Source organism: Poecile atricapillus, chromosome Z, assembly GCF_030490865.1.
Source record: "Poecile atricapillus isolate bPoeAtr1 chromosome Z, bPoeAtr1.hap1, whole genome shotgun sequence".
NCBI classification, from domain to species: domain Eukaryota; kingdom Metazoa; phylum Chordata; class Aves; order Passeriformes; family Paridae; genus Poecile; species Poecile atricapillus.
In genome coordinates this window covers 94,300,049-94,317,443 of record NC_081289.1, presented here as the reverse complement: position 1 = coordinate 94,317,443, position 17,395 = coordinate 94,300,049, and the positions used below count along the sequence as shown (strand labels likewise).

At 37.4% G+C, this 17,395-nt stretch overlaps 1 protein-coding gene across 6 annotated transcripts in view; it reads left to right on the top strand.

The window, feature by feature from the left end:
* ELAVL2 (ELAV like RNA binding protein 2) overlaps positions 1 to 17,395 on the top strand; it is a 42,930-nt gene that overhangs the window by 18,952 nt on the left and 6,583 nt on the right. For all 6 annotated transcript variants that reach the window (XM_058865245.1, XM_058865241.1, XM_058865240.1 and 3 more), the window contains exons 3-5: positions 4,315 to 4,418; positions 14,306 to 14,459; positions 16,935 to 17,160. In XM_058865245.1, the coding sequence (XP_058721228.1) occupies positions 4,315 to 4,418; positions 14,306 to 14,459; positions 16,935 to 17,160 (484 nt within the window). The remainder of the gene's footprint in view (positions 1 to 4,314; positions 4,419 to 14,305; positions 14,460 to 16,934; positions 17,161 to 17,395) is intronic.

Here is a 17,395-nt window from a genome sequence, read left to right as displayed (position 1 = left end):
GAAGGTGGTTCTTCATTGTCCCAGTCCCTTCTTTGCCCTCTGCGACTTGGGCAGTGTGGCTGGAGCCACTGTTACTGATAAAGGCTGAGTAAGGAAAAGTTGTTCAGTATCCCTCTGTATTCCCTATGTCCCTGATAACCAGGTCATCTTCCTGTTCCAGAGAGGGCCCACATTTTTCCTAACTTTTTTCTTTCACCAGCTTTCTATGTAGATGCCTTTCTTGTTTGCCTTTACATCCCTGGCCAGATTTAATTATTTAGCTTTCAGAGAGGGTTCTTTTGAAGAAAGATTCAACTCAGCTTGCTTTTCCCCATTTATTTCCTCATTTCTTCCAGATCATGTCATCATTTTTACTTTTCCTAATTCAGTGACTTTTATTAGTCATTAAACTAACTGTTGGGATTTTTCTGTACTATGTTCTCTTAATATTCATAGTGTTGAAAGCGTAAAATCTAGTAGGAGGTTTACAGAAACATCTTTAAACAGGTTTGTGAAGTAGCTACAAGAACTATCCAGGAGTGTAAGGTCACCTGATAAACAAGAAACTCTTGACATTCCTTTATTTAGGATAATCTGAATTTAATAGTACGTGTTCATCTGACTCACAAGATAAAGAGCTGGTAACACAGATAGGCTCTTGTCTGTGTTAAGGCTGAGTAGGCCTTAATTTTGAAGATGCTCAAAAAGCAAAACTGGTTATTCAAAATACCTAAACACAAAGTATCAGACAGAGCACCAGGACAGTTAACTTGGAGAGGTGTAAGAGGTTTTTCATACGGTGTCGTTAATCACAAATTGGAAACACAAAGCCAAGGCAAGAGCCTACTTGAGGTGACCCTGTCTTAGCAGGAGACTAAACAGCTTTTTGATACACATTTAAGTCTGGGGATTGTTTAACTTGTGGATAGCTGTAGATTTACATTCTTTCTTCTGTCACCTTTTAGCAGACTGAGACATATAATCTATTTTTGAGCCTGTTACTACACTTAGAGACAAATGTGTGTTCTGCAGGACATGGCTGTCCTGGCAGATGTAGTTCAGTGTGGAAGAAGCACAGATGGAAGAGTCCAGTTCAGTCCTTATCTTCAGGCAATACAACTAGTCTCTACACTCATTAAATAATGAAGTTCCTCTTAAGTATCCTAAGTGGCAGCTGATGTGGTTTACATCTCGCTTCTCCTTATTTTGTCTTGAAAGGAAATGTTCAGACATTGAGGAATGAGGAAAAACTGCACAGGAGGACTGGTTTGAGTTGCCGTGGGCAGTTGCCTCTAATTTTGACTAAAATTTGCGCACGGTATGTGGTGGTCTCTCTGTCTGAAACCCACAGTAAAATGAGACTTCTCTTTAGCTTGTACAGCTGTAGTGGTGCTTGAAGTTTGGACTGAAATTCTTTTCACTTAGAATTTACAAATTAATTTCTTCCTTATAACCCACTTTGTACTTATCCATCCCCTGTCAGACATAACTTAGAATGAGAATCTGATGGGGTGTTTGGAATAACTGCTTCTACTACATTTTATGAAATGCTTGTCTGAGTTTTCTGTAACTCAGCCATCTATGAACTGACAAACCCCTTAACAAGTGGTTAATATAAGCAGGAAGATGTGGTTCCTGAAACACTGATTGCAGAAATCAGGTTTTATTTGAATTTACTTACATTGCTTGTTCAAAGTCAACATTTGCCTTCCTTATTTTCTGTGAAAGGTGATTTTTGACTCTCAATTATTGTTACAGTCTAATTGAACCACTAATCTTCAGGCATAATTTTAATGTCTAAGAAATTTTGTATTTTCTTAACCTTTCTAAATAAATAAATGAAGAAAATGTTTGTATTTTAGATGATAACCTAAGTAAAACAAAACTGAAGTAAATAGAAACTCATTCACAGATTCACCAAGGGTGAAAAGAACTTCTGGAGATAATCTAGTAATTTCCTGTTTTTTCAAGCAGATTTTCCTTCAGCAGGTTGCTCAGGACCATGTCCATTCAGACTCTTGAGTATCTCCAGGAATGGAGACTTTATAACCCCTGTGATTGCCTGTGTTTTGCCACTGTCATGGTGAAAGCTTTTCTTTAATTGTAAAGTCATAGAATAAAATTGCATAAATTATTTCAGACTTGTTCTGAATAAATTATTGGGTTTTTGGGGCCACCTTCCTAGGCTAGTGTCCTAATATTTAACAAGTTTAACTATTGGAGTGTCTCCAGAGGAATGGTCATGAATTGAATCCTTTGTAACAGCTGTAAGCTCTTTATCTGCTGCAGTCTGGGTGTTATTTATATGAAAAGCAGATCACATTGAGAGGGATAGGAGAAATAATTTCTTCCCATTTTTTTCCTGTTGGATCTGGAATGAGTGAATGTTGTATTGGAAACATCCTGTAAGAAATAGCTTCCTCTTAGAGATTTTAACATCTTTTAAGGTTGTTTAAAAGGGCTCCTCAGGAGATGAATAACAAACACCTGAAATCGGGTGCATTTCTGTATTAAGAGATAACACTGCAATCAGTCATGCACAAAAAGAGAGATTCTTCTTTTTTGGAGATGCTGTTGGGAAGGGTTTCTGCAGACAGTGAGAGTGATGGAGGTGACAGGTATAGAAATTGCTCTACTGTAATCAAACTAATAAGTAAAGAGACTTCTAGGATTAGAAACTTAGCAATATCTAGAGTGCTCTAAATGAATACAGAAGTGCTTTGGGCTATTTCCATATGGAAACATGACAAACTCCTGAGGCTGAAGGCATGAAAATCTTGGAGTCTAACCTCCTGCTCAGAGCAGGGTTCTCGAGAGATGCTCCTCTATCTTGTTGGGGTTTGGATTCTCTGTTAATGCATGTATTAACCTGTTCATGGATCCATATAGACAATTTTAGTTTGCCTGAGGTATTCTGAGGAGGATATGTGAGAGAATGGAAGTTGCTTTGGGGAGTGGGGTGGTGGTGTCCTCTGACCTTGGTGCCATGATAGGCATAATAGGTGCAAAATTGTAAATGCCAGTGATGATGGGCTAGTTAGTAAACCCTCTTACAGTATTTAATTAAGTGCAAAGTTTCCTGGGTTTTTTTTGCCTTACATACTATTAAATGCATACTCTATAGATACTATACAAGAATTTGACACAGCATGGCTTCCATTATGTCTTTATTGGACAATAAATGTGTCATCTGTGCTTTATGCAATGTTGTTTAGCCTTTTATATTGTTGTGTACGCAAGCTAATCATACTAACTAGCATTTTGTGAATTAGACATGTCAAATGCTTCCCTATGGCTTGTTGACTGATTTTTTTGTTGTTTTGGTGTCTTAGAAAAACTCAAAAAACCTCAAACCAACAAATGAACCCACCTCAGAGTATGGGAGTATTTCTAGAAAGATATGTGCTAATAAAGGATAGTATTCTTGTTAAGTGTAACTTTTCACTATGTTAACATTTTCCACCTATTTGCATTCTTATGCACTAAAAGTACTTAAAAAGCAGGATGCTAGTTAGGGACAGTATACTGTAGGTTTTGAAGTTGTCTAAAGATGACTACTGCTAAACTCAAGTTAAGTGCTTAGGTAAAATTAATGGTTAGAAAGGGGCTGTTTCTCAGAGATAAAAATGAAGTAATTTTAATAATTAAAAATGGTTTATATCCATTTATCATCTGAATTTCCAGCACTAAAAGACCTGAAAATAATTGTGCAAAAATACTTTGGCTGATACTTAGTTCTTGATCAGATACTTTTACCTGTTGTCTTGAGTGTTGAAACAAAATGAGCCTTTAAACTCCTTGATACTGAAAGGCTATATGTAGTGTATAAATAACATCTGTAGAATTTTTGGCTTCTAATTTGGCTCAAATTCTGACATTAAGTGACTTTCAAATGTATTTTGAAATGTATTTCATTTTCAAGCAGTAGTCCATAATTTTGCCACTATACTTTGTATGTTCAATAAAAAAGTTTGAGTGAGTAGTGGATTCCTGATGTCACTTCAGACTTGATACTTCTGCACATCCTCTCATGTCTAACCGATCATAACACACTTCTGAACCTATTATTCTTACCAGTTTTTAAGTGTTTCGTTAAACTGAATGTAGCAATTTCTGTGTTGAACACAAAACCAGAGGAAGCTACTTGAAATCTACCAATGTTAATGGGAAAATTAGATGTTGTGACCCTTCGCAGTTTTGTTCTTTGGAGTGAATACTGTTCTTCAGTCTGTGCAATGTTTGCTCAGTGTGTCTGTAGGTTTTAAACAGTTAGTTATTCATTGTGTAGCACTGTAGGTGTAAAAGTCTAACAAGGTCTTTCGTCTTTTTAACCAGGACAGAGCTTGGGTTATGGTTTTGTGAACTACGTTGACCCCAAGGATGCTGAAAAAGCTATCAATACCCTGAATGGATTGAGACTTCAAACTAAGACCATAAAGGTATGTAGTGTTAGAATAATGAAAAGGAGCTGCATTGTTCTGACTCCCTGATTTGTTTTACAAGTGTAACAAGCATTCAGCAAATGTCAGTAGAATAAACTGGGATTTCCTGTAGTAAATGGTTCTTTGTAGTCTGTTTATATTTAGAGTTATATTAAGTATAGAAAGTACAGAAAATTGCATTTTCTTAACTCACTTAACACTTTAGATGTACAGTTGAATTGTTTAAATTGAGAAATTGTTACATACTTTAGTTGAAGAAATGCAATATTGCATATTGTTTGAACACAGTGTGCTTCTTCATTTTCTCTAGGATGCTATAACTGCCTTATTAGTAGTTCAGGTTTAATGTTGCTAGTTGTCCCTCTTACAAATCATTAGAATGAAATGCTGAAATAACTATTGGTTATCTGTGAATTACTCTATTTCTAGGGCTCTGGTCTTTGTCTCTAATGTTTGGTTTTCCTGTCTTTTTCTGTCATGTAACAACTCCTCACACACCTGTTTACTAAATTCAGTTTCTCAAATTTCTAGTAACAAATCTTGAGAGTTACTTTTCTTATCTCCTTTTTTAATCAAGTAACAGAAGACTGAAGATACTCATTTGAGCAACTGAGCTCTGAAATTCTGAGAGAGAGGATATTAAATAAAACTATTACAAAATGTAGACTTTTGAACATGTTTCACAGGTGTTGGTGCCTGAAGACAGGATATGTTCCAGCTAGCCTGTTCTTCTTCATTAAACAGCAGGGTTTGCCAGATGATCTCTTGGATAGTGGCTGCCTTCTTACTAGGAGTATGTTTGAGACATGAAACAAAGTTCATCCCTAAAAGCATGTGTACTTAAAAACCAGTGCAGAGCCACTGCAGAGAAAGACAACTGAGACGAAAATAAGATACCAGTAGTTTAAGCTGAAGCGTTTTACCAGTTCTGTATTTGTATGATTTGATAAAGTGGATTACACTATTAGAAATTTAAATATTATTTTGTAACAATAAATGATGACTTATGGCACACAAGGGTGGATGAAAGACATGGACAGATGTGTTGCTGCTGAAAGCTCCCTGTTTGTTTCTGGCAGACTTCTTGCCCATAGTCCTCTCTCATTTTCTACTCCAGGTGGAAATTGAGCAAAGTAAATTGACCACAGCTTCTATACTAGCCTGCTCATCACTAGATATTTTTCTCATCCCTAAGGGCATGCCACTTAGTGTTTTCTTGAAATAAAATACTTTGAAAAATGTGGATGTGCAAAATGCTGGCTTAAGGGTTGGGGTTTTTTTAATATTGATAGTATTACAAAATCCTATTACCTCTTCCCTTTTTTAAAAGAAGATCCTGTGGAATGCTTTGTGGAATAGTTTATTGAATTCTTTGCAGAGTATCTTAACCAACTTTCAGGTATATATCTCCAAAGCAAGTAGTAGCAGCCTTAGTCTTGTCTAACCTAGTGTGGTTGTATTGCCTTCTGATTTAACTGAGTAGTAAAAATTAGGGTGGGAGTATACTCTGATGGTAAAGCCACTTCAGGTGTGTTAGATATGTGAACCCTGCTCAGCTGGATGGTAAGCCTCTATTATTATGTAGTGCCCTTAGTGGCATAATTTATGGTTTATTTGAAATGTAAACAGGCTTATGTGTACCGCACATAGGGTGTGAAGTTTGGGCTTCATTGAATTAGATCCTTAGTGTGAAAACAAGTTTCATCTTTTAAGAGGTAAAATATTTTCTATGGCTTCTCTTTTGGACAGTGATGCTGCTGGCAATCTTTTTATCTCTGTTCTATTTAAGACACAGTAAAAATGTGGATTTTTGTCCCTGGAGTGATTTTTCTGCTTACTGCTTGGTTGTCTATGACTTGTTTTTATTTAGGTTGTCCTGGAAAGATCAGTTCTTCACAAATGTGGAAAAGTTAGAGAAACAAATAGGTTATGAGAGTCACTGATTTACAAGTAGGGATAAGAAAATTGAGTGCATGTTTTTATTGTCTTGGCTTTTGCTTGGAAGCTCCATGGCTTCCCCTCCCCTTGTTTTAGGGTTTTTTTATGAGAAAACTCCTAAAAAGCAAAAAGATACAAGTGAATTTATTTTGAGATTATCTGAACAGGAATATCTTTCAATATGAAGTAAAAGAGTTTTGCATTAACAAGAGAGTGTATTAAGATTCAGTGTCTAAAAAGGAGTGGGCAGACAAATGGCCTGTCTTTGGACTAGTGAGAGCCATGCAGGGTGGGGTGACTAGGAGGCGGCTTTTTACTTAGACTATGAGGGATAGCAGGAAGGACACAGGACAATATTTTTGACTTTTCTTTGTGGATGCTAGGCTGTCTTAATGATGGACACAGTCCTTTGTGGATTGTAGCTGCCAAGGGGACACTGAAGATGACAGTAATGCTGTGCTTGTTCCTCCCTTCTCAGGGCGTGAAGTGGCAGAGCCCCTGCATGCAGGACCTAGCAGCTCTCTTAACAGAGAATGCTGATGAGACATGTGTAGACGTGTCTATAAATACATGTAGGAAAGTGGGGGGGGAAATGGTTTGTCCAGGCTAGAGGCCTTGGAGTTGTCTTTTTTCATAAGATAGCATTTCTAAGATGTCTGTATTCTACTTAGCCTAGTGCTGCTTAAAAGTGAAATTTAATAAGGTTTTCCTTCTCTGAAGTTCTTTGGATTATTGGGATATTTATGTGGGTAATTACCACCTGGCAGGGGAATTTAAGGAATATTTTATCTAAAGTATTAAATCTGTAGGTTTTCTTCCCACTCCTTTAGAACTTTGCATGTAATAAAAATAAAAACAGGCTTAATGTGTAATATTCTGCCAACTTCCTGTTGGAATTAATTTGACAAATTCTTTGGCTACAAGATGTCTTATTTTGCCATCATCACCTAGTTGACTGCTCTACTGTAGAAAGTTGTGTAATGAGAAGAGCTAGTTAAGACTTCAGTAGAAGACTGAATACTAAGCATTCAGCTTTACAAATGCCAAAAAAAGTGCTGTATAGCAAGGGAAGACTTGAAAATGAGGGATGTACTCCCAAGTTCATTAGCATTCTTTGAGTCGTTGTCATTAAAACTTGGGATTTCACTTGGTGTCTTGAACCACTACGTAGATTTACAGTAAGATTCATTGTAAAGGTAGCTTTACATCCATCCTCTAACTTAACTGTTCAGTAGCTGAACTCTTCAAGAAACTTTACCAGTGATAGTACTCTTGAAAACACTTCAAACACTTAATGGAAGTGTTTGAAAGGAAAATAACAAAATACTGAAAAAAAGATAGATGCTGGTTTGATTGGAGATCAGTGCAACAGATAAAAAAGATTGAGATTGCTCCTGACTTCACCACTGATACTTGCAGAGAAAAATTTTGGTAGTGTCCCTTTTTAGCAGTATTTTTTTTATTAACTAATATCTCAGCAATGAAGTACACAAAAATTGTGTGAAACTCTATTAAAATACCAGAGGTGAATGAGCTGTGAAGGTGACCTTGATTTTTTTCTTTTTTTTTTATTCCCACTCATCTTTCCACTAGTGTTAAAGAATGTTGATCTAGTAATGAGCAAAAGGGAATCCTATGTGGAAGTTTTGTGTAAAGCTAGTGAGTTTTACTGGTGTTGTCAATCAGCAAAGGCTGAGAGAGTGGCTATGATGCCAGAGCACTTAGTGGTCTGGACTGGGTAATTTAAATACCTCAGGACTGTATTCTTAAGGTCAAATTGTGATGTTCTAGCAGACCTGAAATAGAAGAACAATTTTTCTTGGAAGAAAGGTAAAGGTGTTTTTTTCTTTAAATTTTTGCAAGAGTTACATGAGTTATAATTATGCAATCTTTTAGCTAAGTTACTGGTTGAAACTTTGAAAGCATTTTGATTTTAATACTACACACACACATCTTTTCACCCCCAGGTACAATTTGTTCTTCACTGAAGTTCAAATCTCCTCAAACTTCAAGTGTTACTTATCCAGCTTAAGCTGGCTGCTTGTTTTTCATGTGGCTGAATCATACTGTGAGGAGGATTCTGATCCTAATGCATATTGCTGTAACTTCCTGTAGCCCACATCGTGGCCAGGTGGTTGGTTGTCTGTTCACAGAGTATCAGACCAAGCCATAAAAGGTGCTATCCTCATGTTCAGCAATCACAGTTTGTTTTCTGTTTGAGCCCCAAGTGCCATGTTGCTGTTGATGAGAGGGTCTTGCAAGAGTCCATCCCTGTTTCTCTGAGGGACAGAATCCCTGGACTAGTGCAGCTTCACCCTAAGGCTGCTGAGCAGTTTTGCAGCTAGAGAGCTTCAGTGGTTCAGTAAGGCCCTTCCTGAGTTGCACAGAAATGGAGATGTTAGAAGGGGCCAACAGTCCTGTGTAGAGTTGATGGAAGTCTGCAAACATTGCTCGAAAGCCAAGTCATATCCAAGTAAAAACAACCAAAAATAAAAGTCTACAAAACCAACAAAAAGCTGTTACTACTAAGATTGATGCTGCATCTTTGTATCCTGCCCTCCCCATGATATGAAGAGTCCTCTCTGAATGTTGTGGCTTTCTGCTTGGATTCAAAATGCTGTAAATGCCAGGCATGGAGATCTGTTATGGTCTTTTGTTTTGAGGTTTTTTGTTTGTTTGGGTTTTTTGGGGTTTTTTTGAGGTTTGTTGTTGTTGTTTTGGGGTTTTTTTGTTGTTGGTTGGGGTTTTTTATTTTTATTTTATTTACTTTATTATTTTGTTTTAAATCCAATATCTGTTTTCTTTGTAAGAGAGTTTTTATTAATATTAAAATCACTAATGTAATGGTTATGCTTACTTTTGAAATTATGGCAGTCTTGAGACAAATAGACCTCTGTTAGTCTATCAGCTTTAACATTTTCTTGTCATATTAAATGTTGACTCTGCTGTCTTTCATCCATGCAGTAAGAGTTTTTCCAGAAAGGTTGTAAGATACTCCAGTGAACTGTAAGTTGCAATGGATGTGTTTTGTGCATTTCTGGATGTTCCTGTGGAGTAGTGCAAGAGATGTTCAAGTGTTGTGCTTGCCAGAGTCTCTGTCAGTAGTAGAAGCTCCTTAGGTATAACCTGAGATGTACTCATTTCCTTCAGGGGAATAATTGAGTCTTGAGTTTTGAGATTCTATTCCTGTTTGTATTATTCACGTGGAGGGCTTAATATTATACTGTGTACTCCTGCCCTCCCAGAAAGTTAGCTGCCTTGTTTTATTCCTAGTGCATCTGAAACTCCTATGCTCTCATTGTCTGGACGTGAGTGGGGATCATAATCATGAATGTGAAGGATGAGGAAAGGTCTTTTGAGACTCTTAATAATGTAAAAATTATGAAACAAAATGTTTTGAGACTTGATCTTCTTTCATTTCATATATTTTATTTGTACTTAAATTCTAGGTTAAGTATTTCTTATTTTTAGCAAGATGGTGTTAGTTACAGACGGCAAGTTTTAAGGTACTCTTCTGTATAGGTCCTTTTAAGGGCAAAACAGAGCTGCTATCTGTGATTGTAGTGCATAATTCCCATCTCATGTTTTATGTCAGGGAATTGATTATTGTTTTTCTTTTATTCAGACATTTATGACCCTGATTTAAAACTGTTGCAGTATCTTGAGCACTTCTGGGAAAACCAGTGCTTCTGTTCACCATCAGTGGCAGGATTCCCACCTAGTTTCTGTCTTAGCACATACATACACGTGCTTCTGTTCACCAAGTGGTGTTCTGGGTGTCAGTCGCTTTCAACAGGCTTCTTAAAGTGTGTTTCTGGTCTTCCTTGGTGCTACATATAGCAGCATTTTATGAGGTCTTCCTCTTTGATCAGTGTGCTGTCATTAATTGGCTATATCCTGAGGAAGACTTGTAGTCCTCATCCTCTGAGATCTATAAAGTCTAGTCTGAAGTCTAAATTTGTGCAGTTGGTCCACTTGTGCTCTCAGCTGAGTGGCAGCAGTTGTGGATCCCATGACCTCAGCCTTTGACTCTGGCGTGGCTTGTAGCTGTCAGAGCTTGGAACACTTTGAGGAGTGAACCAAGAGTGAAACCTCGTCTGATGATAATGCTGAAAGGCTATTGCTTCAGTGTCTGTTTTTTCAGTGCATTCCCTATTGTACAGCAGCTGTAAAAGTGGGACCTTTATGGGATATGGTTGTCTTTATCAGCTTAATCTGAACTTGTAAGTGAAGCTGTATTGAGCTTTTTTAGTTCCACATGAGCTTGGATGTAAGTTACCTTTAAAAAGGGAAGTCTGGATTTCCAGTTTGTTCACAGAAATGTGTTACTGCGGGCTTCTACCATGAACTCAGCACAGCATGTACATATTCAACAAGGTAGTCTTGTGTACTGGGAAAAGTGGCATTGAAGTTTTGTTTAGGGTGGAGCAATATTTGAGAGGAGACAGGAAGTTGATGAATACATGGCAATGTACTTGCCTGTTCTTAGGCAACAACCTGTCACTGGCTAGTGACAGCTAGGACCTCATCTCTGTGGTGTTCTGCAGCATCTTCTTACTAGAAATCGAATTAAGAAGAGTTCTTGAATCATGGTATCTCATACAAATTTAAGTGCAAGTTAAGAACACTTGGCTGGCACAATGGCCTCTGAGAACATTAGTGTAAGAAAAAGCAGTATGTCCTTGTTTTTATTGTGTTTCCCGAGGAGGCATACTTATTCCTAATGTATTCCTTTTCTCAATATAAATCTGTCTGCTTTGTAGGTAGGCTTAACCCATTTTCATCTGGGCATACTGGACGGTAGTTCTTTTGTTGGAGTTTTTATTCCCATAAAAACATAAAAGAACTGACACTACTCTTAAGGGCAAGCAGTGTTCTAAGCAAAAAGATTGCACTTGAGCTAGTGAATGTAAATATTTACTGACTGATTTTTAGCATTTAAGGATTTAAAATTTGAAGACTTGGAATAATACATTAAGTAGATGTGTTCAGGAAGAAATTATATTAAATGCTCAAGTTTTTTGAGAGAATACAAATACTTTGTTTCTATTAATAATAAGAAAAGAGGTCAAAGCACAGTACTGAAGTGTCTGTAGGTAGTAGCAGATGGTAAGAAACTGAAACATTCACTTGTTGGGGCTGTGGATCTTTATTATTTTTGGTAACTTACTTGTTTAACCTGCTAACTTGTACAGTTTTCACTTGAAAATTGTGAATCACTTCATCTTGATTTTAGGAAATTAAGTATTAAAGAAGTGAAAATACCTAGACTTAGTGGTGTAATGTTTGCATTTCTAGAAACAAGTGTATTTCCTATAAAGTAGAGTGGAAATTTTCAGTAAAACTGAATTTTAAATTGGTTTCTCCAGAGCAGTGCCTGTTAAGTGTTGTAAAGTGTGTGTCATCATTCAATATTTAAAACTGCAGGCTTTCAGGCTGTTTCTTGACTTGCCTTGTGTTCAGTGGTTTTGATACCACATAGCTGTAATGTTCACCTGTTGAATTAGCTGTGGAATTGAAATCTTGGCAGAGTTAATTCAGTCCATATAAAAGTTGCTTAAAGAGACTAAATATAGAACTATCACAAATTAATTACTGAAAGAGCAAACTGACAGGTAGGGAGATAAGTGTGGAGTAGTTCTGCTTTAAATGTGTATCACAAGTGAAATGACTGGACCTTGACATCAGAAATGAAGAGGGGTATGTCCCATGTAGATCACATACTCTAGGCAAGGTTCTTTTCATAGGAATTAGTTATGCCAGTTATATTTTGTGGTGTCTTTGTTTTTCTCTAGCGGTGCTGACTTAAATTACATAATACTTCTGAAGTTACACATTTCTTTCAGATTTCTTGTCTGACCAGTAGTTCTGGTGCTTAGCAAGATGATTAAATGCAACGTTCAGATATTGATGATGAACCACTGATTTTTTAATATGTGTTATTACTGCAATTAATGTGCCCTAATTCAATGTATTAGAGTAGTCACTTGAAGGTAATGACAGTGAAATGGAATTCATAGGAGTAGTGTATAATGGCTGGAGTATTCCATTTACTTGTGTTCTTGAAATTACATTCAATATAGGCCTTGGCTGCTATGTCAAACTATTTGAAATATCTTTTACCAGTGAGGGCATGGGCAATACTGGACCAGCTGTCACCATGCAAGAACTCATACTCACTTACCAGAGGAAAATGAGAAAGTTTTCCAGAAGCTGCTTTATATCTTGACAGATACCAGTTCTGTAGCATAAGGTAAACTTGCAGTAAGTTAGCAAATATTTTTTGCAGTTTTCTTCCCTTCTGATAGACTCTGTGTGAGTTTGTTTTTTATATGTGGCAGCATGTGTCCAGCAGTGTGAATTCCCCCTTGAAGGACAGTGTCTGCTTGGGTTTGGTATTTCATGATTTTACTGGGAGTAGTCCTGTTCCCCAGGCAGTCTTTCTCCATTCCTTAGCCTTGGGTCTCCTTAAAGTCCTGCCAAGTGAGGTATGGAAATTTGCTTCTTACAGAAGCTTAGGGCCAAATGGGCAAGTTGAGGAAGTTTGTTTATTCCTTAGCTGTTTTGTTCTTCTTGGTAGAAAAGGATAGCTGTCACTATCTTTGTTGCTTCTTTGGCTGAATGCAGGCAAACTTTACTCTCTGTTTTCTTGTAACTTTGAACGTAGGGCTTTAGCTCTTGCGTTGCTCTCATGTGGAAAGAGCAAGGCAGTGCGACTTAGAAGGTTCCATGTTGGATACCTACAAGTTTCTGAGGTCAGTCCTCTTCAACCAGCACAGAGGTACCTTGCACAAAGCCTTGGTGTGGAACTTGAAGGACATAGCAGTGTTCAGGGTACTGCTTGTTTAATTTCCAGCTGTCTTCTCTTTTGCTTCCACAGCAGTCTTAAGTGTCTGCTGATCTGCATGGAAATGAGACAGGAAGGATTTTAAAAGACATAACAAAGAATTAGGGAAAAAGACACAATGACAGAATCAAGTTCCAGTTCCCCAGTATTGGCTAACAGTGCGTGGAAGGGGAGGGTAGGAAAGGAGATAAATCTGACTACGACTTGAGGATCCTTTTTACTTTTACATAGGTGAAAAGCACAGATGAAGTATTCTGGACTGTTTAATAAGCACAGATGTTCTGTCCTAATCAGTCTTGTAGTAAAACCACTTGTGCGAACATCAGTAGGAAGTAGTGAACATGTTGTTTTGTAGCATGTGTCTAAAGGTCAAAGAATCTACTCAATCGTATTAAAAATATTTTGACTGACACGTCAAGGCAGCAGGTAAACTTCTGTCCAAAAGGATCCAAGAAGTTCACTGCTAAATGGGATTTGTTTTTAAGGCCTCTTGCAGAAACTGATAAACTGCTGAACAGGCAAAATACAGATTGGACTCCTATTTCTGCCATTCATTCTTAGGCTGTGGAAGTGATGTAGCAGAGTTTCTTGATGTCATGAGTGACTGTGATTGTGTCATTTGGTGGCAAGCTCAACACGTACAAAAGACACAGTACTTGAAAAACACTTGGAAACCTCGAAGTGCTTCAGACTGTCGTTCTGTGCCTTTGGCCTACTGAAATCTTAATTCCTTGTATGTTTTAGTGCTTTTTAATGAGAATTCATGGAACTTCTTAAATTTGTCACTTTCACCAAAGATTGTTGGAATGTGTACTTTTTCTCATTTATTTGGAAGTACTTTTTATATATGAGTCCTCATAGTCAGCTTCTCCTGTGTGGTCTAAGTTGCATTCCTTCTGTGTTTTGGAAGCCAGCTCCCAGAAAAAAATCCCAAAACCAAAAAACAAATAGGAAAGAAACCCCACTGAATTACCTTTGCAAAGTTAACTGTTCTGTCTGCTGTTGGAGATGTTTTAATGTCCAAGAACAAGTAATACTGTCTTATTTCAGTTGGTTTTAAAGTGTTTGTTTTCTAGGATTTTTCTTTTTTTTTCCTAAGGTTTCTTATGCACGACCAAGTTCGGCTTCTATCAGAGATGCAAATTTGTATGTTAGTGGACTTCCAAAAACAATGACCCAGAAAGAACTGGAACAGCTCTTTTCTCAATATGGCCGTATTATTACTTCTCGTATTCTGGTTGACCAAGTCACTGGTAAGTAGGCAGTTTTGCATGGCCTTTCATGGACTCACAGTTCAAGGAACTTTCATCTTTCAGTACAGTTGTCTTGTCTCTATAATGTATAAAAGGTGTATGTAGGCCAAAAAGTGCATTTTTCTCCTGGAATTGTTCATAAATATGCATGGACAAAAATAGGCTCTGTAGTGTTCTGAGCCAGATTGGGTCATTTCCACCCTGAAGAAGGTGCAGGTTTGAAGCTTGTTTGATGACTTGTAATAAATTTATAGCTGCCATAATCTTCCTTTCCAAGCTGCTGCATGAAAATACTCTCCCAGTGCCTTACAAAATGCTATTGAACTTGCTTTTTCTAAAAAGAAAATTTCGTACAGAAGTGCACAGCTGGTTCTCTGAGGCTAGGATTACAGAAGCCCCAGAACTGCTGTTGCTGTTAGGACTATTTTCTAGGCTAACTCATTAAATTTATGCACACACAAACTTGGAGTTCCTCAGGAGCAGGTAAGTTCTGTGATTATCCATGCCTTAAAATTCTAAGATACAGCAAGTTATTTGCACTATTACAGTATGTGTGTCAATCAGGTAATGGTTGTCAGTGACACTTTATGGTTACTCTTCAGACTCAGACAGTAATGCTTGTGTTTTTTTGCTCTCTCAAATGGCTTATCTTGAGGAGCTTTATGGTTTTCTGAATCACTGGCTGTGAGTCCTCTGCCAGAAATAAGCAACTGAATGAAAAGCCAGGTACATGACAGGAGTATTGAGTGTACAAAGCAACATACAAAGAAGCAGGACTTTCCAAGTTCTCCCTCTTTTGGAACACTAAGGGGAACAGATGGAGAAAGTAATTTACTTACCTAATTATTCCTTGAATAAGCTGGATGTGATTTTTTTTTTATATAGTTGTACCTTTTCAAAGCTGCATGTTCTCTTCTTCGGCAAACAGCTTTCAACTGTATAAGGTCACAAAGTTTTTTAATTGTCTTACTTTGGAAAGTTTGCATATGCCAGCATTTGAGTCTTGGCTGACCTTTAGAGGAACTTGTGTGTACTCCTTTGACTTCCACTAAGCTAAAAGAAGATTAAAAGAAATCTTAGTGTTGACGCCTAATACTTAGCGAGTGTTTGAGTTGAGAATGTAGAGAGACCACGAAAGGAAAGCTGAAGGCCAGATACTGACTTGTAGATGCAGTAGATTTGCTGGACAGATTCCTCGTCTTTGTGCAGTAAATAGCTGTTCACAGTAGGTTCCTGTATATTCATGCACAGAAATAGATGTAATTTAATAAATGGTATAGTACATATAATTGAACTTTTAATATGTATGATAATTCTGTTCATATTCATGAATCCTGCTATTTGCAGTGTATTTTCTGTCATACAGATTGTTGTTAAGACTTAAGTTTCCTTGCCTCCTTTTTAGTAACTTGGAAGAAGTAGGCTCAGAATGGTATGAATAATAAGGTTGTGACACAAACTGACAGATAAAAAATGCAAAATTGAAGCTGTGACATTTGCCTCTTTAAAACTTTCTTACGCCTGTTCATCGTCACTTTGGTGGCTTAAATAATTGTTTATGAACAGAATACATTTTTTATCATTGATGTCTTTCTCAATTGAGGACAAGTGTCTAACTCATCTGGTTATTCATGAACCAAAATGTAAAGGGGCTCTAAGGCACTAGAAATATTGCAACAAAACATTGATCTAACTAATGTTGGCTGTTAGTAGCTTTAAGGTTAATTCGTTCAAGTATCCACAGCTCAATGTGTTTGTCTAAGAAACATGGAATTTTTGATGTGTGATCCTAGGACCTTCCATAAACACATTTGGATTCTTTTGCATGTTGCCTTTGGCTTTTCTATCTCAAGAAAGCTTTCCTTTAAAAGTAACGTATGGTGATACACTAAAACCAAATCTTTTACATAGAGGTAACCACTGACTGTTAAAACATGGCCATAATTCCCATTATTGCAATATAGTATTTGCACATCATCATCCTCTCAGCATATTTGCTCCAAAGAGAGCTTCAGGGGATACTGCAGGAGAATAAAATACCTTTTTTTTTTTTTTTGCTTCTAGAGAGCAGAGAACTAAGCTATTTACAGAATTTTTGTGAATTTAGGTACTGCAGAGTAGCGTGTGCTGACCAGAGGTTACAGTGCAGCTGGTTTGGGTTCAAATCCATCCAACAAAATTGCTTGGTTTCCAAATTCCACTTTGGCTCACTATATTTGTTTCCACTGTTTTCCCTCAAACTTCAAAGCTTTTTACACAAATGTGTATTACATCAATTAAATTAAAAACTAAAATCACGATTACAGTAGAAAATTTTTGCTTTATGTAGAAGCTCAGGTCTGTTAAGCTCAAAGTTACCATGTATTCACAGCATTTGACCATCAGCATAGCAGTTGGCCGTACAAATAAAAAGTTAACATCTAGTATTCTGGACTCTGTGAATTCATTGCTGTATGCTTTTTTCACCTTGTGCAGGGGTGTCACGGGGAGTAGGGTTTATCCGGTTTGACAAGCGAATTGAAGCAGAAGAAGCTATCAAGGGCTTGAATGGCCAGAAACCTCCAGGTGCCACAGAGCCCATCACTGTAAAGTTTGCTAACAATCCAAGCCAAAAAACCAATCAGGCCATTCTTTCCCAGCTGTACCATTCTCCAAACAGAAGGTATCCTGCCCCTCTAGCTCAGCAGGCTCAACGTTTTAGGTAAGTCAGATAATGTGCACAACTCTGTTGAAACTTGCTTGTTTCCCACAGGTCTGTCTGTTTGCCTCCACACTTGTGCTTTACTGCTTAGGTGACTTCTGTGTGGGAAGTAAACACGTGAATGTTGAACTTCAGCTATTCCACCACAGTACAGCTAAAACCAAAAATGCATGCCAATCCTGTTGATAACATTTGAGTGTCTAATGAGCACGCTTAGTTAAACCAAGGTGGCATC